At 42.8% G+C, this 25,312-nt stretch overlaps 1 protein-coding gene across 1 annotated transcript; it reads right to left on the reverse strand.

The window, feature by feature from the left end:
• Positions 1 to 4,330: 4,330 nt before the first annotated feature.
• cdpf1 (cysteine rich DPF motif domain containing 1) lies at positions 4,331 to 13,464 on the reverse strand. The gene is made up of 3 exons (XM_021563339.2): positions 13,306 to 13,464; positions 12,939 to 13,050; positions 4,331 to 5,517 (listed from the first exon to the last, which is right to left on the reverse strand). Exons 1-3 carry the CDS (start codon positions 13,461 to 13,463, stop codon positions 5,389 to 5,391), a joined length of 399 nt encoding a protein of 132 aa, XP_021419014.2. The 5' UTR covers position 13,464; the 3' UTR covers positions 4,331 to 5,388.
• Positions 13,465 to 25,312: the final 11,848 nt, after the last annotated feature.

The raw sequence follows: 25,312 nt of genomic DNA on the forward strand, positions 1-25,312 counted from the left end.
TTATAATAGCAATAAGGCACCTCTGGGGTTTGTGGTATATGGGCAATATACCACAGCAAAGGGCTGTGTCCAGGCACTCTGCGATGTGTACCGCATAAGCAGTGGTATATTGGCCATATACCACATCCCCTCGTGCCTTATTGCTTAAGTAATCTACAATGACCTGGTGATGTAAAAGTCTAATAATGACATCTTCCATATTCCTACAGATACCTTGTTACTGGAGATTCCTTCAAACTGATTTCCTACAGTTACCGTGTAGGGCACTGCAAGGTTGGGTGACCAGGGCCATCTGGGACTGCCTCCTGGGGGAATTCATGCGTATGAAGGCTACCTGTGTCCTGCATAACTTCATGAGTATGGACACGAGGACCTGGAGGGGTTCTACTGCCGTGTGCTAGAGGAGAGGTCTGCTGGATGGGGACCAACAACGCAGCACGGGAGGCAATCCGTGTGTGGGAGATCTTTACCTCCTACTTCTTCGAAGAGGGTGCTGGCCCCTGGCAACAGCATATACTACACTGTAGATGGCTCTTTTAAGAGCCATCCACATTGCAATACGAGTATTTTTACATCTATGTCAACTGCAGTTATTACATTTCCCAGTTTCTCTCCTTTTAATTTCTACTTCTCAAGTGAGGGTGCTGTTCAAGTTGAACAGCACCCTCACCTGAGAAGTAGAAATTAAAAGGAGAGAACTGATGTCTGTACAAAAACAAAACAGGCACTTTTAAGAGTCACCCATATTGAAAACATTTAGAACAAGTAGACATCCTATAACCCACACCCTCGTGTATCAATCTGATTGATGGATTGTGTTTTGCAGTAAGCAGGCTCAGGTGTATAACTGTGGCTCCTTCAACCTTCAAATAATGGGCAAGGGGACCAACCATGGAGAACAGTAAGACACTTCATTATTTCTATTCATATAACTACGCTATATTGTTTGTCCTCTGGTCTGCAAGTTTTTCAGTATTAAGTACTTTGCAGCCACACAGATTGGTGCAGTTCAGGTATGAATCTCTGAGATTATTTTTCAGTCATATCCAATACCAGGAGTATCAAATTCCAGTCTTTGAATGATGGTGTATCTGCATGTATGTATTACAATTATACACTTCAACAGTGTTTATCAATCCTGGTTCTGGGACATCAATGGTTACACATTGTAACTAATAGACTAGAAACAGGATTTAAATAGTTAAAAGGCTTATTTGTATTTCATATATACAGAAATATAATTTAAGACAGTACACTACACTTCCTATGCATCATGTAAATACTCTAAAACCGGTTCATCTCAATATCAAATGCCCTTCATCTGCATTGATCTGATAAACACAGGATAGGTGTAGTATTTCATCAAATGAGACTTAATTTGAACCAGTAAAGAATGTGAAACGCTTTATTGAAAGAACTTATCCAAGTGTTATAAATAGATGCATTATAAATACAAGTTCAATCTGTACTTCAATGCACATCTGTGGTGTATTATAAAAACAGAGGGAGAAAGAGGTGGCGAGAGGTGTAAAAGACAAAGGGAAAGAGGTAAGAACATAGGAGCAGGGAAGACAGCATATGATTAATGAATCACAGTGCTACCCAAATATTCTCTCAGTTCATCACAATTACATAATAGTGTCTCTAGTTGGCCCGAAGCTTATCTTAAAAGCAGGTGAGGTGGAGATGATGGGACTGGGGGTTGGCATCCTCTCTCACATCAAAACATATCTGCAGACGAAAGACAGATGGAGAGAGAGAGAGCATGTTTAAGCCTGATGTTTTTATTTTTTATTCTAACATTGTTAGACATAATAAGCAGGAGGTGAAATGCAAAACTGACCTTGGATCAGTGGAACTCTGGGACTACTGCATCTCTGTATTTCAGTGTAAAGCATCTTTTTAATAATAGTTCCTGTTGACCTGACCAAGTGACCTCACCTCTGATCATACTGTGCCCTCTGTCAGCCAGTTCAGATGTGGGAGGGGTTCACCGACACAGCTGATATAACCTAGGGGAGTTAAAGAGAAGAGGGATGAAGTGAAGGAGAGAGACTTATTGAGAAAATAAGGTAGTTAGAGACAATGTTCAACAGGAATGTTTGTGTGGTCTCACCTGGTGTCCACACTAAGTGGATGCAGAGTACTTTATACTGAAAAACATGTACAGAGACGACAAACAATATAGCATAGTTATATAAATAATGATGTTTCTTACTATTCTCCATGGTTGGTCCCCTCTTCTATTATTTGAAGGTGGAAGGAGCCATGGTTACACACCTGAGCCTGCTTACTGCACAACACAATTCATCAATCAGATTGATACGAGGGTGTGGGTTATAGGGTGTCTACTTGTTCTAAATGTTTTCAATATGGGTGACTCTTAAAAGTGCCTGTTTTGTTTTTGTACAGACAGCACCCTCACCTGAAGTATAAATCAAAAGGAGAAAAACTGGGAAATGTAATAACTGCAGTTGACATAGCTAAGTAAATGGAAGAATACTCTTATTGTAATGTGGATGGCTCTTAAAAGAGCATTTGGTTGTGCATAGTGTAGTCTATGGTGTTGCCAGGGAACAGCACCCTTTTCAAAGAAGTAGGAGGTGAAGATCTCCCCCACAAGGATTGCCTCTCGTGCTGCGTTGTTGTCCCCCATCCTTGAAACATCCTGCAGAGCAGCAGACCTCTCCTCTGACACAAGGCGGCGAGCTGCAGATGCCCTCCAGGCCCTCGTGTCCATACTCATGAAGTTATGCAGGACACAGGTAGCCTTTCACACGCCTGAATTCCCCCAGGAGGCAGTCGCAGATATGGCCCTAGTCACCCAATCTTACAGTAACTGTTTGCAATTTAGACTTTTATAATCACCAGGTCATTGTGGATTCTCTCATCTCTCTCTACCCAGACTATTTGCATTGCCCCCCCACCCCCTCTTTTACACCGCTGCTACTCTGTTGTTATCTATGCATAGTCACTTTAATAACTCTACCTACATGTACATATTACCTCAACTAACCAGTAGCCCCCCCCCCCCCCCCCCCCCCCCCCCCCTGTATATAGTTTTCACTATTGTTATTTTACTGCTGCTCTTTAATTACTTGTTACTTTTATTATTTCTGTATTTTTTTTAAACTGCATTGTTGGTTAGGGGCTCGTAGTAAGTAAGCATTTCACTGTAAGGTCTACCTACACCTGTTGTATTCGGCGCATGTGACTAATACAATTTGATTTGATGACTAAAGTATAATATCACGTAACAAATCATGATAACATTGCATAGATGGATGCATGTGCACATGTAGCATGTGACAATAGCAGGATAATAATCAAGGGTAGCATCATAAATACCACTTGATGATGACTTGATCATTTGAATCAGCTGTGTAGTACTAAGGCAAAAACAAAAATATGCACCCCTTTGAGTCCCCAGGACCATGACTGAGAGCCACTGCTCTTCATTGGGCCTTCATCTGCAGACAGGCTTTCACAGCTCTCTGTAGCCGAGGACAGAAAACTTCACAAGAAACAGACTTCATTATACCACACTGAATATTATGTTACCATTATCTCCGTCCTCACTTCTAGGGACTGGAACTACACAAAAGTACCTGCCCTATCCAGAATAGCCTACTCTCTCACTGACAGTTGGGGCTGCTATCCTTTCACCCTCCATGGCTGTTAGCTAGCTACCTTTTTTTTTGTGTGATAAATACATCAAGATAGCTAGCTAATATGAAGTTTAGGTAGCTGGTGATATTTAATTAGCTCGCTATCTATACCGTATGTAAAGTTGGCTAGATAGCTAGCAGCTCATTTGAGTTAGCCTGTATTAAGTAGTTAGCTAATAATACATTGTGTTTTTTACATTTTCGAAATGTATTCACTTACTGGAATAGGTTCTCCCAACCATGTGGACGATTGGAAACAGGGTAGCAAAGTTTGTCACCAGAGCATATTACTATTTACCTGTGAATACATTCATGAAATGGAGAATGGATTAAACTATTTACTCAATTTAATAACCAGACCTTCACACATTTGCTATGCTAAATTCTTGACGCCCAATCGGACGTGCTGCTATATGCTGCCAGCAAGCGAGCCACTCTGGGTGGCCTTAGCGGCATGCAGCAATTTACCGCTTGCTAGTGTACACGGGACATTAGAGAGCTACTAGTTGGGGAATCAGATTGACAGGGAAGGCTATTCAAACAGAAAATGAGCTTCTTGGTTTAAGAACATGTAACCACCCATATTTTTCTTAAAGGTGAATATAGTTGTAGGAATATTGTATTTTTAGAAGATGAACAGATCAACCCAGAGATAAAAATGGTATTCATTTTTTATTGGTTTATGACAAAAGAAGGGATTAGTCTCTTGTGATCGGTCATAGAATGACACTTTGTGTCAGTTTTTGGAACAAGGGAAGGAGATTATTGTTTGGAATGGTCTCCCTAAAGAGCTGGGAGAGGGAAAGGTTCTGTGGAATTATACCGGTCCTGCTTTGGCAATGTTGAGTTCAGGGTTCAACATATCCAATATCTCCATTTTGTTTGTGCTTTTTAAATCTGCTTCCAGTCCGGAGTGACATGTCCTCAGTGTTAAATGCCTTCCATCATAGTTGGCAGCTCGCCTATCATCAACTGCCTTTGACACAATCTGACTATCACTGCAGTTTAGTGGTTACAATTGCCTATGTACTTGGAGTTCCCTCACTGGGACACATACAATTTAAGTTTTGTCTAAAATGGCTCCCTATTTAGCGCACTACTTTCAGCCAGGGTGCCATTTGGGAGGCATACACAGAATGTTCCTTGGGAGCAGAGAGTTCTCATTTACTCTTCAAGGTCAACAAGTCAGTGCATCTTGTTTTATAAACATTGAGGTCATCTATAGAAAAATAGCATTTCTATCACTGCTTGGGCAAAGCATATTTCATAAAGTGCAAACTACATGTATTTCTGGTAGTATATTTTTAACATATTGTCAAATTTTTCCATGTTATACTGAAATAATAAACAAGGTACATTATATATTTTGACGTTGGGACTCCTTGTATTCAGCTGCTGTGAATGAGGGATGTAATGAACTGTCATTTTCAGTCTGGTAAGTCTTTACTGACATCTAGTGGTAAAACTGTATGACACCAAGTAGAATCCCTTATGTGATCCAGAAGTTATGTTCAGTTCCAACCATTTCTCCCAAAACAGAAACGTGTCTATTCCAGCGGGGTATATCACGAGAGTATCGCACTAAGTGGGAATACTACCCGGGTCACCTGACCAAGGCAAGCACGCTAGCCACAACCCTGAGGGATATCTTCTAATTGAAAGGCTAGATATTTTCCTTCCTGAAGTACCTCCAGAGTCTTTAATATGTGTCTTATAGAAATCATGAAACATCTGTCTTTGATGGCTGGTTTTTCTTGGCGAGCTCAGCTTGAATGTGAGGGGGGAACTGGTCCAAGTGTTTGTTCACACACTGCATGCAGAATCGCTTGGAGTAGAAAAGGCTGCAGCCCTGGAAGAAGAGAAACAAAAATAGTAACAAACACATTAAGCAAGCACACTATCCCTGCAATGAAGTTATGACATGTAAACTCAGCAAAAAAAAAGTCCTCTCACTGTCAACTGCGTTTATTTTCAGCAAACTTAATGTGTAAATATTTGTATGAACATAATACGATTCAACAACTGAGACAAACTGAACAAGTTCCACAGACATGTGACTAACAGAAATTAAATAATGTGTCCCTGAACAAAGGGGGGGGGCGGGGGGTCAAAATCAAAAGTCAGTAAGTATCTGGTGTGGCCACCAGCTGCATTAAGTACTGCAGTGCATCTCCTCCTCGTGGGACTGCACCAGATTTTCCAGTTCTTGCTGTGAGACGTTACCCCACTCTTCCACCAAGGCACCTGCAAGTTCCCAGACATTTCTGGGGGGAATGGCCCTAACCCTCACCCTTCGATCCAACAGGTCCCAGACGTGCTCAATGGGATTGAGAGCCGGGCTCTTTGCTGGCCATGGCAGAACACTGACATTCCTGTCTTGCAGGAAATCATGCATGGCTGGTGGCATTGTCATGCGGGAGGGTCATGTCAGGATGAGCCTGCAGGAAGGGTACCACATGATGGAGGATGTCTTTCCTGTAACGCACAGTGTTGAGATTGCCTGCAATAACAACAAGCTCAGTCCGATGATGTTGTGACACACCGCCCCAGACCATGACGACCCACCCTTACACGTGGTCTGCCACTGCGAGGACGATCAGCTGTCCATCCTGTCTTAGGCGTCTCACAGTACAGACATTGCAATTTATTGCCGTGGCCACATCTGCAGTCCTCATGCCTCCTTGCAACATGCCTAAGGCATGTTCACGCAGATGAGCAGGGACCCTGGGCATCTTTCTTTTGGCCTTTCAATAGAAAGACCTCTTTAGTGTCCTAAGTTTTCATAACTGATTTTAATTGCCTACCGTCTGTAAGCTGTTAGTGTCTTAACGACCGTTCCACAGGTGCATGTTCATTGTTTACGGTTCATTGAACAAGCATGGGAAACAGTGTTTAAAGCCTCTACAATGAAGATCTGTGAAGTTACTTGGATTTTTACGAATTATTTTTGAAAGACAGGCTCCTGAAAAAGGGACATTTCTTTTTTTGCTGAGTTTAGAACCGGGTGTATTCACTAGGAACCAAGCAAATAGAACAAAACGGGGAGGGACCTACCTGAACTTGTCCAATAGAAACTGAATTCATTACATCTTGCAATGGAAACTGTTTACTCCGTCGATCAGCGTGCATGCATATGCAAGGGTAGTCTTTTTTTGGGGGGGAAGCGTGCACTTTAGTCTACATCGCTGCGTTCCACCCAGAGAGGAACTCCAGGGGTCTTAGGCAGCCAGAATAGCTTACCAAGCAAGAGGGTCCGAGGCACTCTGACTGTAGCTAGCAACGACATTTGTAATTCCAGATCCGGTGTTATATGCCATTTTGTTTACAAATACTAGCTAGCTACATGTCTGTCTAGTCTAGTGTTTTCTTTTGACACTATCTTTTAGCCACAGAAGCAGAAACAAACATCTCTATGAATTCCAATTGCTAGAACTGCTCTGATTAATCAGAAGAACATTTTAAAAATGACAGAAAACACTACGAGAGAGACTATATAAATAATTTCCATTAAAAAACCCAGGCACTGGGCTGCCCCTCATTCACACTTTACTTTGTATCGGGGAGGGGGGTTGATCAGCTATAATATTGCTGATAGATTGTGGCTTCCATCAATGTAATTGTCTGCATAATTTCCAATCCCCCATATATACACTGCTCAAAAAAATAAAGGGAACACTAAAATAACACATCCTAGATCTGAATGAATGAAATATTCTTATTAAATACTTTTTTCTTTACATAGTTGAATGTGCTGACAGCAAAAATCACGCAAAAATTATCAATGGAAATCAAATTTATAAACCAATGGAGGTCTACAACGCCTGGGCATGCTCCTGACGAGGTGGCGGATGGTCTCCTGAGGGATCTCCTCCCAGACCTGGACTAAAGCATCCGCCAACTCCTGGACAGTCTGTGGTGCAACGTGGCGGATGGAGCGAGACATGATGTCCCAGATGTGCTCAATTGGATTCATGTCTGGGGAACAGGCGGGCCAGTCCATAGCATCAATGCCTTCCTCTTGCAGGAACTGCTGACACACTCCAGCCACATGAGGTCTAGCATTGTCTTGCATTAGGAGGAACCCAGGGCCAACTGCACCAGCATATGGTCTCACAATGGGTCTGAGGATCTCATCTCGGTGCCTAATGGCAGTCAGGCTCCCTCTGGCGAGCACATGGAGGGCTGTGCGGCCCCCCAAAGAAATGCCACCCCACACCATGACTGACCCACCGCCAAACCAATCATGCTGGAGGATGTTGCAGGCAGCAGAACGTTCTCCACGGCGTCTCCAGACTCATGTCACATGTGCTCAGTGTGAACCTGCTTTCATCTGTGAAGAGCACAGGGCACCAGTGGCGAATTTGCCAATCCTGGTGTTCTCTGGCAAATACCAAACATCCTGCACGGTGTTGGGCTGTAAGCACAACCCCCACCTGTGGACGTCGGGCCCTCATACCACCCTAATGGAGTCTGTTTCTGACCGTTAGAGCAGACATGCACATTTGTGGCCTGCTGGAGGTCATTTTGCCAGGCTCTGGCAGTGCTCCTCCTTGCACAAAGGCGGAGGTAGTGGTCCTGCTGCTGGGTTGTTGACCTCCTACGGCCTCCTCCACGTCTCCTGATGCTACCAGGAGACAGGCCAGTACGCCTCCATGCTCTGGACACTACGCTGACAGACACAGCAAACCTTGCCACAGCTCGCATTGATGTGCCAGCCTGGATGAGCTGCACTACCTGAGCCACTTGTGTGGGTTGTAGACTCCGTCTCATGCTACCACTAGAGTGAAAGCACCGCCAGCATTCAAAAGTGACCAAAACATCAGCCAGGAAGCATAGGAACTGAGAAGTGGTCTGTGGTCACCACCTGCAGAACCACTCCTTTATTGGGGGTGTCTTGCTAATTGCCTATAATTTCCACCTGTTGTCTATTCCATTTGCACAACAGCATGTGAAATTTGTCAGTGTTACTTCCTAAGTGGACAGTTTGATTTCACAGAAGTGTGATTGACTTGGAGTTACATTGTGTTGTTTAAGTGTTCCCTTTATTTTTTTGAGCAGTGTATTTTGTACATTTTTCCCTAACCATACCATCCCTCCCCTAATTGGAGTAAACTAATGGACAACACTTAAGCTTCTACTTCCAGCTTATACAATGCATTCAGAAAGTAGTCAGACCCAGTTCCTTTTAACGTTTTTTTTTTTTTTTTTTTTACGTTAGCCTTATTTCTAAATTCGATTAAAAAGAAAAAAAAAACGGATACATTTTTCATCTACACACAATACCCCATAAGGACTAAGTGAAAACAGGTATGGACATTTTTGCAAATTTATAAAAAAATAAAATAAAAAAAATGAAATACCTTATGTACTTAAGTATTCACACCATTTTCTATGAGACTCGAAATTGAGCTCAGGTACATCCTGGATCCATTGTTCATCCTTGATGTTTCTACAACTTGATTGGAATCCACCTGTGGTAAATTCAATTGATTGGACATGATTTGGAAAGGCCCACACCCGTCTATATGAAGGTCCCACAGTTGACAGTGCATGTCAGAGCAAAAACCAAGCCATGAAGTCGAAAGAATTGTCCGTAGAGGTCCGAGACAGCATTGTGTAGAGGCACAAATCTGGGGAAGGGTACTAAAACATTTATGCAGCATTGAAGGCCCCCCAAAAATAGAGTGGTCTCCATCATTCTTAAACGGAAGAAGTTTTGAACTATCAAGACTCTTCCTAGAGAGGGACACTCGGCAAAACTGAGCAATCGTGGGAGAAGGGCCTTGGTCAGGGAAGTAACCAAGAACCCAATGGTCACTGACAGAGCTCCAGAGTTCCTCTGTGGAGATGGGAGAACCTTCCAGAAGTACAACCATTTCTGCAGCACTCCACCAATCAGGTCTTTATGGTAGAGTGGCCCGACGGAAGCCACTCTTCAGTAAAAAGGCACATGGCAGCCCGCTTGGAGTTTGCCAAAAGGCACCTAAAGGACTCTGACCATGAGAAACAAGATTCTCTGGTCTGATGAAAACAAGATTGAACTCTTTGGCCTGAATGCCAAGCGTCATCTCTGGAGGAAACCTGGCACCATCCCTACGGTTAAGCATGATGGCAGCAGCATCATGCTGTTGGGATATTTTTCAGAGGCAGGGACTGGTCAGGATTGAGGGAAGATGAACTGAGGAAAGTACAGAGATCCTTGATGAAAACATGCTCTAGAACACTCAGGACCTCAAGACTGGGGCGAAGGTTCATCTTCCAACAGGACAACAACACTAAGCACACAGCCAAGACAACGCAGGAGTGGCTTCGTGACAAGTTTCTGAACGTCCTGGAGTGGCCCAGCCAGAGCCCGGACTTGAACCCGATTTAACATCTCTGGAGAGAACTGAAAATAGCTGTGCAGCAACGTTCCCCGTCCATCCTGACAGAGCTTGAGAGGATCTGCAGAGAAGAATGGGAGAAACTCCCCAAATACAGGTGTGCCAAGCTTGTAGCGTCATACCCAAAGAAGACTCGAGGCTGTAATTACTGCCAAAGTTGCTTCAACAAAGTACTTAGTATTGTACTTATGTGTTTGTGATTAATTTACATCTGTCCTTCATTTTAAGGTAAAACCTGTTATGTGAACTGAACTCATTTTAATATGGTGAAACTTTTCCCTTTTAAAAATATTTATTTTGAAAGAAACATAGAACATGTAATAGTCAAATCATAGTGTAGAAGCAGGTGAGCTGGTTCTACTCTTTTTAGCCATTTTCTCGTTTTGTGGTGAAAAACTGAGCGGATCGAGCATAACGTCAACCCTGTTACCCATAGACAGGCTAGAAACGTTTTAACAATAGCCCCTCTCTGTTGCCCACAACACGCTTCCATTCCCCCTGTCACAAGGGAATTCATGGCTGATTTAACTTGTAATTAACTAGTTGGAAAATTCCCCACTCAGTTATGAACACACCATAACACCGCTAACCATACACCATACAGCAGTATAATACTGTACATCTTATTGGAAGCACAAGACCTAGACATTGACATATTGTGGAGCGTTGTACAATGTATAGTTTCTTTAAAATTGATAACCTCAAATGAAAATAATAAAACAGCGTAGGGCGTACGGGCCCAATACATCACCGGGGCCAAACTTCCTTCCACCCAGAACCTATATACTAGGTAATTAGGCGGTGTCAGAGGAAGGCCCAAAAAATTGTCAAAGTATCCAGTCACCCTAGTCAGACTGTTCTCTCGGCTACCGCACAGCAAGCGGTACCAGAGTTTTTTAGGACCAAAAGGCTCCTTAACAGCTTCTACCCCCAAGCTATAAGACTGCTGAACAATTAATCAAATAGCCACTCAGACTATTTACATTGACCCCCCCCCCCCACTCCCTTTGTGTTACACTGCTGCTACTCGCTGTTTATGACCTATGCAGTCGTTTTACACCAACCTACATGTACAAACTACCTTGACTAATCTGTACCCTCGCATATTGACTCGGTACCGGTACCCCCTGTATATAGCCTCGATATTATAATGGAATTTTATTGTGTTACTCTTTACTTTAGGTTATTTAGTAAATATCTTCTTAACTCTATTTCTTGAACTGTATTGTTGGTTAAGGGCTTGTAAGTATTTCATTTATTTAGTTAAGCTTAAGTGGAACACTTAGAAAACTATTTTTCCCTCTCTCGATGGGAAAAATAGTTTATGACAATGTTAAAATTAGGTGAAATCATTTTTTTTACTCACCATCACAATTTAAATTATATCACTGCCAAAGTTTTGGCTTGGTGGGTGTAGACGAGATGTCATAGCCATACATTTCTGGAATATTGTCGGGACATTATATGAATTTGAGCAAAGATGCAAATGTACACTACATGACAAAGTATGTGGACATCTGCTCGTCGAACAACTCAATTCCAAAATCATGGGCATTAATCTGGAGTTGGTCTCCCCTTTGCTGCTATAACAGCCTCCACTCTTCTGGGAAGGCTTTCCACTGGATGTTGGAACATTGCTGCGAAGGCTTGCTTCCATTCAGCCACAAGAGAAGAGCATTAGTGAGGTTGGGCACTGATGTTGGGTGATTAGGCCCTGGCTCGCAGTCAGCGTTCCAATTCATCCCAAATGTGTTTGATGGTGTGTAGGTCAGGGCTCTGTGCAGGCCAGTCAAGTTCTTGCACATGGATCTGGACAAACCATTTCTGTACGGACCTTGCTTTGTGCACGGGGGCATTGTCTTGCTGAAACAGTCAAGGGCCTTCCCCAAAATGTTGCCACAAAGTTGAAAGCACAGAATTGTATAGAATGTAATTGTATGATTTACCTTCATTGGAACTAAGGAGCCTAGCCAATGCCATGAAAAACAGCCCCAGGCTGTTATTCCTCCTCCACCAAACTTTACAGTTGGCACTATGCACTGGGATAGGTAGCTTTCTCCTGGCATCCACCAAACCCAGATTCCTCCGTTGGACTTCCAAATAGTGATTCATCACTCCAGAGAAGGTGTTTCCACTGCTCCAGAGTTCAATGGCAGCAGGCTTTACACCACTGCAGCCGACACTTGGCATTGGGCATGGTGATCTTAGGCTTGCGTGCGGCTGCTCGGCCATGGGAACCCATTTCATGAAGCTCCCGACGAACAATTCTTGTGCTGACGTTGCTTCCAGAAGCAGTTTGTAACTTAGTAGTGAGTGTTGCAATCGAGGACAGACAAATGTTATGTGCTAAGCGCTTCAGCACTCGGCGCTCCCGTTCTGTGTGGCTTACTACTTTGCGGCTGAGCCCTTGTTGCACCTTGAAGTTTCCACTTCACAATAACAGCACTTACAGTTGACCGGGGCAGCTCCAGCATAGCAGAAATTTTACAAATTGAGTTGTTGGAAAGGTGACATCCTATGACGTTGCCACGTTGAAAGTCACTGAGCTCTTCAGTAAGACCATTCTATTGCCAGTGTTTGTCTATGGCAATTGCATGGCTGTGTGCTTGATTTTATACACCTGTCAGCAACGGGTATGGCTGAAATAGACAAATCCACTAATCTGAAGGGGTGTCCACATACGTTTGTATATAGTGTATGTACATGCAACTCTGGAATACATTTTAAGGCATTACGTGCATTTTAGGGTGAGGGTGACTAAGCCAAAATAAAATGACTGGATATTCCTTTCTAGCTTATGACATTGACATCATATATTGTACAATGAGACAACAGATTTCAGCCATTTCATGCTCATTATTTTTGGCAATATGAGCAAACAACGTACCGTTCCAACACAAACTGTGATGTGGCACAAACTGCAGTTGGATCCCAGGATAAGGAACCTCTCTCCGTCTGGACTGAAAGGATCCTTGGTCACAAAACACTCTTCCAACAAGCTGATGGGAAAGAAACAAAAACATGACGAGTAAATGCAAGAGCTACAACCTTCTGAAAGGTTTACTTTACACCTCATGAGTTGACAGTCATAGACACACACTAAACGTTCGCTAGCTTGGGCCACTAGACTCCACTATACTATATACTCTAGAAGCTACTAGCCAGGGACCAACTGCATTGCATTCCATGTTAGCCAGTAAGCATGAGCAAATCTTGAGTTCACACTTTGCTAGTGTTATCAAAACTGTACTCACACAATAGCCCTGGTATTGGGTGGCTTCTGTCCGTAGTATGTGAATGGTGTAGATAAACTGCACAAATGGCAAGTAAACATTTTCTGAGGAACCGCATCTGTGCTTGACTCCATTGTTGTGAATGTGAGCGTGCTTGTACTTCCTGGTCTTTTCTTCATTTGTGGGACGTGTGCGACAGCACGGTTCTACCACCACGTAGTGGACTGGAGTGATACTGCTGCATCCAAGAGGTCAAATAATGTGGGCCTGTTGTACTTGGCGTTCAACTTTCACTATGGTCAACTGTCTATGTCCAAAAGGAGTACATATTTTTCAGTTAGCTGATTCCTGCAGTAGACAAATATATTCATGGCATTCAAAGTAATACTTTACAACCAAACTAAGACAATGAAATTGACTTTTTAAAATGGAAACATTCAACATAATTTATTTAAAATACATCAATATCAAATTAATTAATTACATGACTGAACAACACAGTTGATAACCCCACCAAATTGTAGGTGTATATCACAATGTCTCCCAGCAGTTTCTCTCAGACCTTGGCTAGCAAACCACTGTACAATCTCAAAAGATGAAATACTGTAAATCTGATCAACACTACTTGAGATAAAACATTATGTTCAAGTTAATGACATCTATTGTAGCTAGATATGTCACTGAATGGACAAAGGCAATGGACAGTCAGTGGATCATCCTGACCTGAATTTACCAACCATTGTTGCTACAAATACACAGGGAGGTATAGAGAACAGGACCTAATTGATATCATTAACTGGACACAATCCATACTTATAATGTCATGATGAAATTAGCATTATAATATAGTGTAGATATGATATATGATATGGTAGAGTTTAATACACACAGTGTACTTTATTATGTTATAAACAGAACCCTAAACTGCCATATAGTTTATGATGGATTATGTGAATATGATATGAGCAACATATTTATTGTGATAGTGGTATGTAAAGAGACACATTGGAAAAAATGTAGGGTCACGCAAATGCATGAGATAAGGATATTTTTTTTTTTATATAGATGTCCCTTTCACCTTACTCTCAAATTGTTGGAATATTTACAAAATAAAGTATCGAGGAGTTTAGCAGAGGCATGGATTTCAACCTTCTGGTTACTAGTCCAACACTCTAACCACCTGCCTCACATTGCACTCCATGAGGAGGCTGCGTGGCAGGCTGACTACCTGTTACGCGAGGGCAACAAGAAGCCAAAATAAGTTGCTAGCTAGCATTAAACTTATCCTATAAAAAACAATAAATCTTAACATAATCACTAGTTAACTACACATGGTTGATGATATTACTAGTTTATCTAGCGTAGCCTGTGTTGCATATAATCGATGCGGTGCCTGTTAATTTCTCACCGAATCACTGCCTACTTCTCCAAACGGGTGATAACAAGCACATTCACGAAAAAAGCACTGTCGTTGCACCAATGTGTACCTAACCATAAACATCAATGCCTTTCTTTAAAATCAATACACAAGTCTATCTTTTTAAACCTGCATATTTAGTTAATATTGCCTGCTAACATGAATTTCTCATAACTAGGGAAATTGTGTCACTTCCCTTGTGTTCCGTGCAAGCAGTCAAGGTATATGCAGCAGTTTGGGCCGCCTGGCTTGTTGCGAACTGTGTGAAGTCAATTTATTCCTAACAAAGACCGTCATTAATTTGCCAGAATTGTACATAATTATGACATACCATTGAAGGTTGTACAATGTAATAGCAATATTTAGACTTAGGGATGCCACCTGTTAGATAAAATATGGAACGGCTCCGTATTTCACTGAAATAATAAATGTTTTGTTTTTGAAATGATAGTTTCCGGATTCGACCATATTAATGACCAAAGGCTCGTATTTCTGTGTGTTATTATGTTATAATTAAGTCTGATTTGATATTTGATAGAGCAGTCTGACTGAGCGATGGTAGGCAGCAGCAGGCTTGTAAGCATTCATTCAAACAGCTCTTTCATGCGTTTGCCAGCAGCTCTTCGCTGTGCTTCAAGCATTGAGCTGTTTATGACTTCAAGCCTATCAACTCCCGATATTAGGCTAGTGTAACCGATGTGAAATTGCAAGCTAGTTAGCGGGGTGCGCGCTAATAGCGTTTCAATTGGTGACTTCACTCTCTCTGAGACTTGGAGTAGTTGTTCCCCTTGCCCTGCAAGGGCCGCGGCTTTTGTGGAGCGATGGGTAACGATGCTTCGAAGGTGGCTGTTGTCGATCTGTTCCTGGTTCAAGCCCAGGCAGGGGCGAGGAGAGGGACGGAAGCTATACTGTTACACTGGCAATACTAAAGTGCCTATAAGAACATCCAATAGTCAAAGGTATATGAAATACAAATGGTATAGGGAGAAATAGTCCTATAATTCCTATAATAACTACAACCTAAAACTTCTTACCTAGGAATATTGAACACTCATGTTAATACCCATTGCACTTTTACTTTCTTCTCCAACACTTTGTTTTTGCATTATTTAAACCAAATTGAACATGTTTAATTATTTATTTGAGGCTAAATTGATTTTATTAATGTATTAAATTAAGTTAAAATAAAAGTGTTCAAAGTGTATTGTTGTAATTGTCATTATTACAATTATATAAATTAAATTAAATCGTCCGATTAATCGGTATCGGCTTTTTTTGGTCCTCCAATAAATCATACTCGGTCGACCTCTAGTGGATAAACCACAAGACCCGGGAATATCTCCGCACCGCCTTTCAACTCGGGGGGCCCGGCTAACTGGATGTTTGTCCCAGACGCTGCCTGCTCCATGGTGGCCCACCATGGCTCTGGACATCTCCACGTTTGTCTCAGCCTGCACCGTCTGTGCTCAGAACAAGACTCCTCGGCAAGCCCCGGCTGGCCTCCTTCAACTTCTTCCTGTCCCTCACCTTCCCTGGTCAGATATATCCCTGGACTTCATCACTGGTCTACCACCAGCTGATGGCAACACCACTATCCTCACGGTGGTGGACAGGTTTTCCAAAGCCACCCATTTCATTCCCCTCCCCATGCTACCTTCTGCCAAGGAGACAGCCCAGCTCATGGTGCAGCACATCTTCCGGATCCTTTGACTTCCAGTGGACATGGTTTTGAACCGTGGTCCACAGTTCTCGTCCAGGGATATATCTGAACGAATGCCTTCGTCGGTGCCTTGTCTCGGCCAACTCCACCACCTGGAGCCAGCAACTCGTGTGGGTGGAGTAAACCCGGAACAGCCTTCCCTGCTCGGCCACTGGGCTCTCGCCCTTCGAGTGCTCTGTGGGTTATCAGACCCCGATCTTCCCGGAGCAAGAGGAAGAAGTCAACATACCCTCTGCCCAGATGTTCATCTGCCACTGTTGGCGTACCTGGAAGAGAGCTCGGTCCGCTCTTCTCAAGACCAACTTCAGGTATCATCAACAGGCGGACCGCCACCAGACCCCGGCTCCCCGCTATCATTTTGGGCAGAGGATATGGCTGTCCACTCGGGATCCCGCAAACTTTCCCCCACTTTTATTGGCCCTTTCCCCATTTCCAAGATTGCTAGCCACTCTGCTGTTCATCTTCTGTTGCCCCATACCCTCCTTTTACACCCCACTCATGTTTCTAGAATTAAACTTGTCTCACAGCCTTTTGTCTCTTTTTTCCAGGTCCACCCCTCTCCCCCGTCTCATCAACGGCCAACCTGTGTACACGGTGAGGCTTCTTCTGAAGGTTCAGCCGAGGGGCAGGGGATTCCAGGACCTGGTTGACTGGGAGGGTTATGGCCCAAAGGAGAGGTGCTGGGTCCTCGCTAGGAACATCCTGGACCCAGCCCTCATTGCTGAGTTCCATCACCGGCACCCCGATCAACAAGGTAGGACTCCATGTGGCGTCCCTAGAAGTGGGGTACTGTCACACCCTGATCTGTTTCACCTGTCTTTGTGCTTGTCTCCACCCCCTCCAGTTGTCGCCCATTTTCCCCATTATCCCCTGTGTATTTAAATGTGTTCTCTGTTTTTTCAAATCAAATCAAATTGTATTTGTCCATACACATGGTTAGCAGATGTTAATGCGAGTGTAGCGAAATGCTTGTGCTTCTAGTTCCGACCATGAGGTAATATCAAACAAGTAATCTAATAATTTCACAACAACTACCTTAAACACACAAGTGTAAAGGAATGAATAAGAATATGTACATGAAAATATATGGATGAGCAATGGCCAAACGGCATAGGCAAGATGCAGTAGATGGTATAGAGTACAGTATATACATATGAGATGAGTAATGTAGGGTATGTAAACATGATATAAAGTGACATTATTTAGTGGCTAGTGATACATTTATTACATCCAATTTTTCATTATTAAAGTGGCTAGAGATTTGAGTTAGTATGCTGGCAGCAGCCACTCAATGTTAGTGATTGCTGTTTAACAGTCTGATGGCCTTGAGATAGAAGCTGTTTTTCAGTCTCTTGGTCTCAGCTTTGATGCACCTGTACTGACCTCGCCTTCTGGATGATAGCGGGGTGAACAGGCAGTGGCTTGGGTGGTTGTTGTCCTTGATGATCTTTTTGGCCTTCCTGTGACATCAGGTGGTGTAGGTGTCCTGGAGGGCAGGTAGTTTGCCCCCGGGGATGCGTTGTGCAGACCTCACTACCCTCTGGAGAGCCTTACGATTGTGGGCGTAGCAGTTGCTGCTGCGCCTTCTTCACCACACTGTCTGTGTGGGTAGACCAGATCGGTTTGTCCGTGATGTGTACGCTGAGGAATTTAAAACTTTCCACCTTCTCCCCTACTGTCCCGTCGATGTGGATAGGGGGCTCCTCCCTTTGCTGTTTCCTGAAGTTCACGATCATCTCCTTTGTTTTGTTGACATTGAGAGTGAGGTTATTTTCCTGACACCACACTCCGAGGGCCCTCACCTCCTCCCTGTAGGACGTCTGGACAACGTCGTTGTTGGTAATCAAGCCTACCACTGTAGTGTCGTCTGCAAACTTGATGATTGAGTTGGAGGCGTGCATGGCCACTCAGTCATGGGTGAACAGGGAGTACAGGAGAGGGCTGAGAACGCACCCTTGTGAGGCCCCAGTGTTGAGGATCAGCGGGGTGGAGGTGTTGGTTCCTACCCTCACCACCTGGGGGCTACAAAGGAAGGAAGTCCAGGACCCAGTTGCACAGGGTGGGGTCGAGACCCAGGGTCTCGAGCTTAATGACGAGTTTAGAGGGTACTACGGTGTTAAATGCTGAGCTGTAGTCCATGAACAGCATTCTTTCAGAGGTATTCCTCTTGTCCAGATGGGTTTGTGCAGTGTGATTGCGATTGCATCATCTGTTGACCTATTGGGGCAGTAAACAAATTTGAGTGGGTCTATGGTGTCAGATAGGGTGGAGGTGATATGGTCCTTGACTAGTCTTTCAAAGCACTTCATGATGACGGTAGTGAGTGCTACAGGGCGATAGTCATTTAGCTCAGTTACCTTAGCTTTCTTGGGAACAGGAACAATGATGGCCCTCTTGAAGCATGTGGGAATAGCAGACTGGGATAAGGAATGATTGAATATGTCCGTAAACACACCAGCCAGCTGGTCTGCACATGTTCTGAGGACGCGGCTAGGTATGCCGTCTGGGCCGGCAGCCTTGCGAGGGTTAACATGTTTACATGTTTTACTCACATTGGCTGCAGTGAAGGAGAGCCCACAGGTTTTGGTAGCAGGCTGTGTCGGTGGCACTGTATTGTCCTCAAAGCGAGCAAGGAAGTTGTTTAGTTTGTCTGGGAGCAAGACATCGTGGTTCGCGACGGGGCTGGTTTTCTTTTTGTAGTCCGTGATTGACTGTAGACCCTGCCATATACTGACGCTTAGCTTGTTTGATTGACTTGTGGAGGAATTAGCAACACTGTTTGTATTCGGTCATGTTTCTGGTCGCCTTGCCCTGATTAAAAGCAGTGGTACGCGCTTTCAGTTTTGCGCGAATGCTGCCATCAATCCACAGTTTCTGGTTGGGGAAGGTTTTAATAGTCGCTGTGGGTACAACATCACCGATGCACTTGCTAATAAACTCGCACACCGAATCAGCATATTCATCAATGTTATTGTCCAACGCTATGCGGAACACATCCCAGTCCACGTGATCGAAGCAATCTTGAAGCGTGGAATCCGATTCGTCGGACCAACGTTGAACAGACCTGAGCATGGGCGTTTCCTGTTTTAGTTTCTGTCTATAGGCTGGGCGCAACAAAATGGAGTCGTGGTCAGATTTTCTATTGCCAGTTCGTCTTGTCTCGTCAAGCTTACCAGCGTTTTTCCTATGCTCCTGTTTTCTCTTTAGTCCCTGTTTTCTTGTTTTGACACTCCTGCCTGCCCTGACACTGAGCCTGCCGTTTTATACCTTGTGACACTGCCCTGGATTACTGACCTCTGCCTGCCCTTCATGTATGTGGGCATTCCTGCATCTGCAGGAACCTCTCTTTATACTTCTATTGGCACATTTTTAAGTTGGGGCAGGAGGGAGGCGGGGAGCGCACCAGTACAGTAGGTGGTATTAATAACGTTGGATGCCAGCCACCGATACACCCCACAGAAGAAGGGGTGGGGGGCGACAACGGCTAGCTAATATACACCGGTAGACGGTGTCCTTCACCCCCGCCTCTCAGGAACTGTTTTCCGTAGTTCTGTTATTAATGGTGAGAGCAGGTGTTTGGCAGGCGGGAGCAAAGGACACTGTTTGCTAGCTTAGCCAGCAAGTTTTTGAGGTACACAGCAAGCGGGATGCAACGCTGTGTGCTATCTAACTAGCAATCTAGCTAGCACACATTGTCACTAACTATCAAGCTAGCTAGTACACGGTGTCGCCCTAGCCTCCCATCTGCTGTGCTCAGGGCTGGGGAGTAACGGATTACATGTAAGGGATTACCAAAAAAATGTAACTGTAATCCGTTACGTTACCAGCAGAAGTATTGTAATCAGATTACAAAAAACTAGATGATTACTTAGAGGATTACTTTTAAATTCAGAAAGGATGTTTGCGTAAAAAATCTTTGACAATTCTGTTTTCTCAATGACATTCAAATCAGCATTTAAAAAAGGCTCAAGTTGACCACTATGTTGACACACCGAATGTGTTTGATGGATCGTGGGAAAAGAGCAGGAATAGGTTTTTGGAAAGGCTACAGTCCAAGTCTTTCAATGGTGCGACTCCTGTCGATATCCAAAGATTATCCAATTTGAATAAATGCTTGGAGGTAAGAATGACAGCAGTGGTGTAGTCTACTGTGATTCGGATATCACTTATTATTGATATCTACATAGCGCACTGATGTGAATCACACTGCTGCTCTCTCATTTAGCTATTTGTGCCTTACGGATTGAGGTTGTTGTGAATGGCTGTTCACAAATCTAAATGTGTATTTGAACCCAATAATGGTTCAATTCAAGAAGTTTAAGCTGCCTATCAATTATTGTTTTTGAATCAAATGGGCAGCCAATGAAAAATGTTCTCTTGCAACAGATGCTTAATCCAAGCCCATGGAAGAAAGGGGATTTTATTGCTCAATCTAATTCATTCTGATATATAAAAAAAATCCATACATCTAATTGATACATGCTCAAGCTTGCACATTTTTGATAGACTTAAAGGGGCAATTTGTAGTTGCTTCATCCAATTTTGGACTTAAATATATATTCAGTACCAGTCAAATGTTTTGACACACCTACTCATTCCAGGGTTTCTTTATTTTTTTACTATTTTCTACATTGTAGAAAAATAGTGAAGACATCAAAACAATGGAATAACACATATGGAATCATGTGGTAACCAAAAAAGTGTTAAACAAATCAAAACATATTGTATATTTGAAAATCTTCAAAGTAGTTACCCTTTGCCACTCTTGGCATTCTCTCAACCAGCTTCACCGGGAATCCATTGATTCTTGAAGAATATAACTTATAAATAAATGCCTCATGAGCTTAGTTCAACTGTCACACACCATGAGAACCCAAAATATAAGTTTGTTTTACTCCAATGTTTGTAAACATTGTAAATGTAAACAAACACTCTATAGCCTCATAACATGGTTAAAACAATAATTGTGATATCATGGACGGTCAGTCTTTGCATCCATAGCTCTGTCTATTAATCTGAGAGTGGCTACATTATTCCAGGCCCATCCCTCAGCTTTTTACCAAAACAGAGGCGGGGTGAACATTTTGTTAATATTTCATCTGTGGATTTACCCTTTAAACAGCTGCATATTATCAAGATATAAAAGTGTCACCAACAAAAAGGTAAACAATGCAGCATATGGCATTAATTTTTCACATGTAAATAGCACTTTTTAGTAGTGCTCAAAGCATGACATTCCATGAGCGCAGCATTTAGTTTTCAACTCGAATCAATGAGCCCAATCAGTCCTCCATGACAACAAAATCATAAACAACAGAGTAGGGCTGGCTAATAACTCCTTAGTTTTGTGGTCATGCTCAGGTAAAACAATTTGGCTAATCTATACTTCCATATTTCCAAGTCCTATTCTTGACGATAAAGGTGTATAACAATTATTGGAATGACTGGAATTTTGATAGACTTTGGTTTTTAATATAAAGATATCGCTTTCTACTACATATGATTAAATTATGAGTTAGAAGAAGCCTAGATAACAACCCATAAAGTAAAATTTAACATCCATATATAGCCAGCTATGTAAACTTTAACATTGATTTATCCTGCAATAGATGTCGTTCAATTGGTAACATACATTTTTGTCTTCTTCTAATGCCTCTTAAGAGGAAAGTAATCTTTAAAAAAAGTAACAGAATGTAATCAGATTACATTACTGAGTTACATTATTAATTACAATTTTGGACCGGTAACTAGTAACTGTAACAGATTACATTTAGAAATTAACCTACCCAACCCTGGCTGTGCTAGTAGAAGGCTGGGACATTGGTAGACAGTGTTCTTCCCCCTCGGCTGTCGGGCACGGTTTCTCCTGGTACGTGGAGGTGAAACCGTGTGCTAGCTAGTTAACGAGCAAGCTAGCACACGGTTTCTCCTGGTACGTGGAGGTGAAACCGTGTGCTAGCTAGTTAACGAGCAAGCTAGCACATGGTGTCGCTAACTAGCAAGCACACCCTAGCCTCCTGTCTGCTGTGCTAGCGGGAACGACTGGTAGACAGTGGACTCCCCCCTGTCGGACACATTTTTCTCCTATACACAGCAGGCGGGAGTGACACTTTTTGCTAGCTAGCTAACTAGCAAGCTAGCTAGTTAGCTAGCTAATGCACGTTGTCGATCTAGCCTCTTGTTTGATGTGCTAGCAGGAGTCGGGGGGCGCCCGGTAGGCAGTCTCCTTCGCCCCGCCTGTTGGAAACTGTTTTCCTGCAGTTCCGTTAACAACAGTGAGGGAAAGTGTTCGGCAGGCAGCAGCGAAGGACACTGGTGGGGGCGAAAAAAACTCAGATAATACTTTTGTTTCCCTTTTGACCCACATTCAAAAGTGTCATAGGAATGTCCACATTCAGGAATGCCCTGAATTGCGGGCTGCATTTGCACACTTGGGGCGGCAGGTAGCTTAGTGGTTAGAGCGTTGGACTAGCAACTGAAAGGTTGCAAGAGCAAATCTCCGAGCTGACAAGGTACAAATATGTCGTTCTGCCCCTGAACACGGCAGTTAACCCACTGTTCCTAGGCTGTCATTGAAAATAAGAATTTGTTCTTAACTGACTTGCCTAGTTAAATAAAGGTTAAAAAAACACCATTGGAAGAGTTAGAGGCATGGTTTATTGGCAGTTAGAGGCATGGTTTATCCCACTACCGTGGGATATGCGCCAACAGCAACCTTGGGAAAATCCTCTGCATTATCATTAAACTCAGGGTTGGGTAGGTTACTTTCTAAATGTAATCCCGAGGGGCGCAGCGATCTAAGATTCCCCATAGGGCGGCGTTTGGCTGGGGTAGGCCGTCATTAGAAATAAGTCTTTGTTCTTAACCTGCCTGGTTAAATATAAAATAAAAAAAATTTGTTGTCTTTTTACCAAATTACCAAACGACAGACCATATATTAACCCTGCACACCCTAATTGACAAACAAACAAACCAAAATCAATGTCTTCTCATGCTTTGTTGATTTCAAAAAAGCTTTCGACTCAATTTGGAATGAGGGCCTGCTATACAAATTGATGGAAAGTGGTGTTGGGGGAAAAAAAATACAGCATTATAAAATCCATATACACAAACAAGTGTGCGGTTAAAATTGGCAAAAAAAACACACATTTCTTTCCACAGGGCCGGGGGTTGGCACCTTAAGCCTCACTCACCCTCTTGATTCTGTCAGATCTGGGCCCTGACAGTAAATATCAGTAAGACAAAAATAATGATGTTCCAAAAAAGGTCCAGTTCCCAGGACCACAAATACAAATTCCATCTAGACTCCATTGCCCTAGAGCACACAAAAAACAATGCATAGCATGGCCTAAACATCAGCGCCACATGTAACTTCCACAAAGTTGTGAACGATCTGAGAGACAAGGCAAGAAGGGCCTTCTATGCCATCAAAAGGAACATAAAATTTGACATACCAATTATGAGCAAAAAATACTCGAATCAGTTATAGAACCCATTGCCCTTTATGTTTGTGAGGTCTGGGGTCGGCTTACCAAACAAGAATTCACAAAATGGAACAAACACCAAACTAAGACTTTGCATACAGAAATCTGCAAAAATATCCTCCGTGTACAATGTAAAACACCAAATAAGTGCAGAATTAGGCTGATACCCGCTAATTATCAAAATCCAGAAAAGAGATGTTAAATTATACAACCACTTAAAAGGAATACATTCCCAAACCTTCCATAACAAAGCCATCACCTACAGAGAAATAAACCTGGAGAAGAGCCCCCTAAGCAAGCTGGTCCTGGGGCTCTGTTCACAAACACAAATACCCCAGGACAGCAACACAATTAGACCCAACCAAATCATGAGAAAACAACAAGATAATTATTTGACACATTGGAAAGAGTTTACCAAAAAACAAAGCAAACTAGAATGCTATGTGACCCTGAGCAGAGAGTACACAGTGGCAGAATACCAGACCACTGTGACTGAACCAAAAGTAAGTACATTTTTGACTATGTACAGACTCAGTGAGCATAGCCTTGCTATTGAGAAAGGCCGCCGAAGGCAGATCTGGCTCTCAAGAGAAGACAGGTTATGTGCACACTGCCCACAAAAGGAGGTTGAAACTGCACTCCACTTCCTAACCTCCTGCTAAATGTATGACCATATTAGAGACACATATTTCCCACAGATTACACAGACCCATAAAGAATTTGAAAACAAATCATATATTGATAAACTCCCATTTCTATTGGGTGATGTTTCCCATGCCAATAAAGCCCTTAAATTGTAATTGCGAATGTCATTCTAGGGAATATGGTGTACTGTATTTCTCCCTTAAGTGTGATCTCTAGCATCTGTACTTGTATAAGTACATGTGATACACCCTAAAATTGGAATGCTGGTGTTCATCTAGAGTGATTGGTATAATCTTTGGTTTGATAAACCTATTCAGTATTTTGGAAGTCAAACAGTGAATTTGATAGATCAATGTGGTGTTTTGAATTTAATGAAAGTTCGTAAATCGCTTTCAACACAAGCAGATCCACATTGCATAGCAATGGGGAGGAGTAGTGGTGTCAACCTATGAAAAGAGGAAGGCGTGGCTTATTTGAGGCGTGACTTTAAAAACAAATATTTATAGCCACCCTTAAGAATGGATGTCATTCAAGGTTTATCTGTGCTGTTGTTTTCACAATATCAGATTTACTGGTTTGTACACTGCCTGCATTGAATTTATAATACTTGCATAATTGTATGTGGTATGTAGAAGCCTGTTTAAGACTTCCATTGTTTAAAAGGTACCATTTGGCTACAATATTGGGGGGGAAAAAGGGAAAAATAGAATTGGAACAAGATTTTTTTTTAAAGGGTTTTATTTACAATAAATATTAGTTTGT

This window comes from Oncorhynchus mykiss, chromosome 15, assembly GCF_013265735.2.
Source record: "Oncorhynchus mykiss isolate Arlee chromosome 15, USDA_OmykA_1.1, whole genome shotgun sequence".
Classification (NCBI taxonomy): Eukaryota; Metazoa; Chordata; class Actinopteri; order Salmoniformes; family Salmonidae; genus Oncorhynchus; species Oncorhynchus mykiss.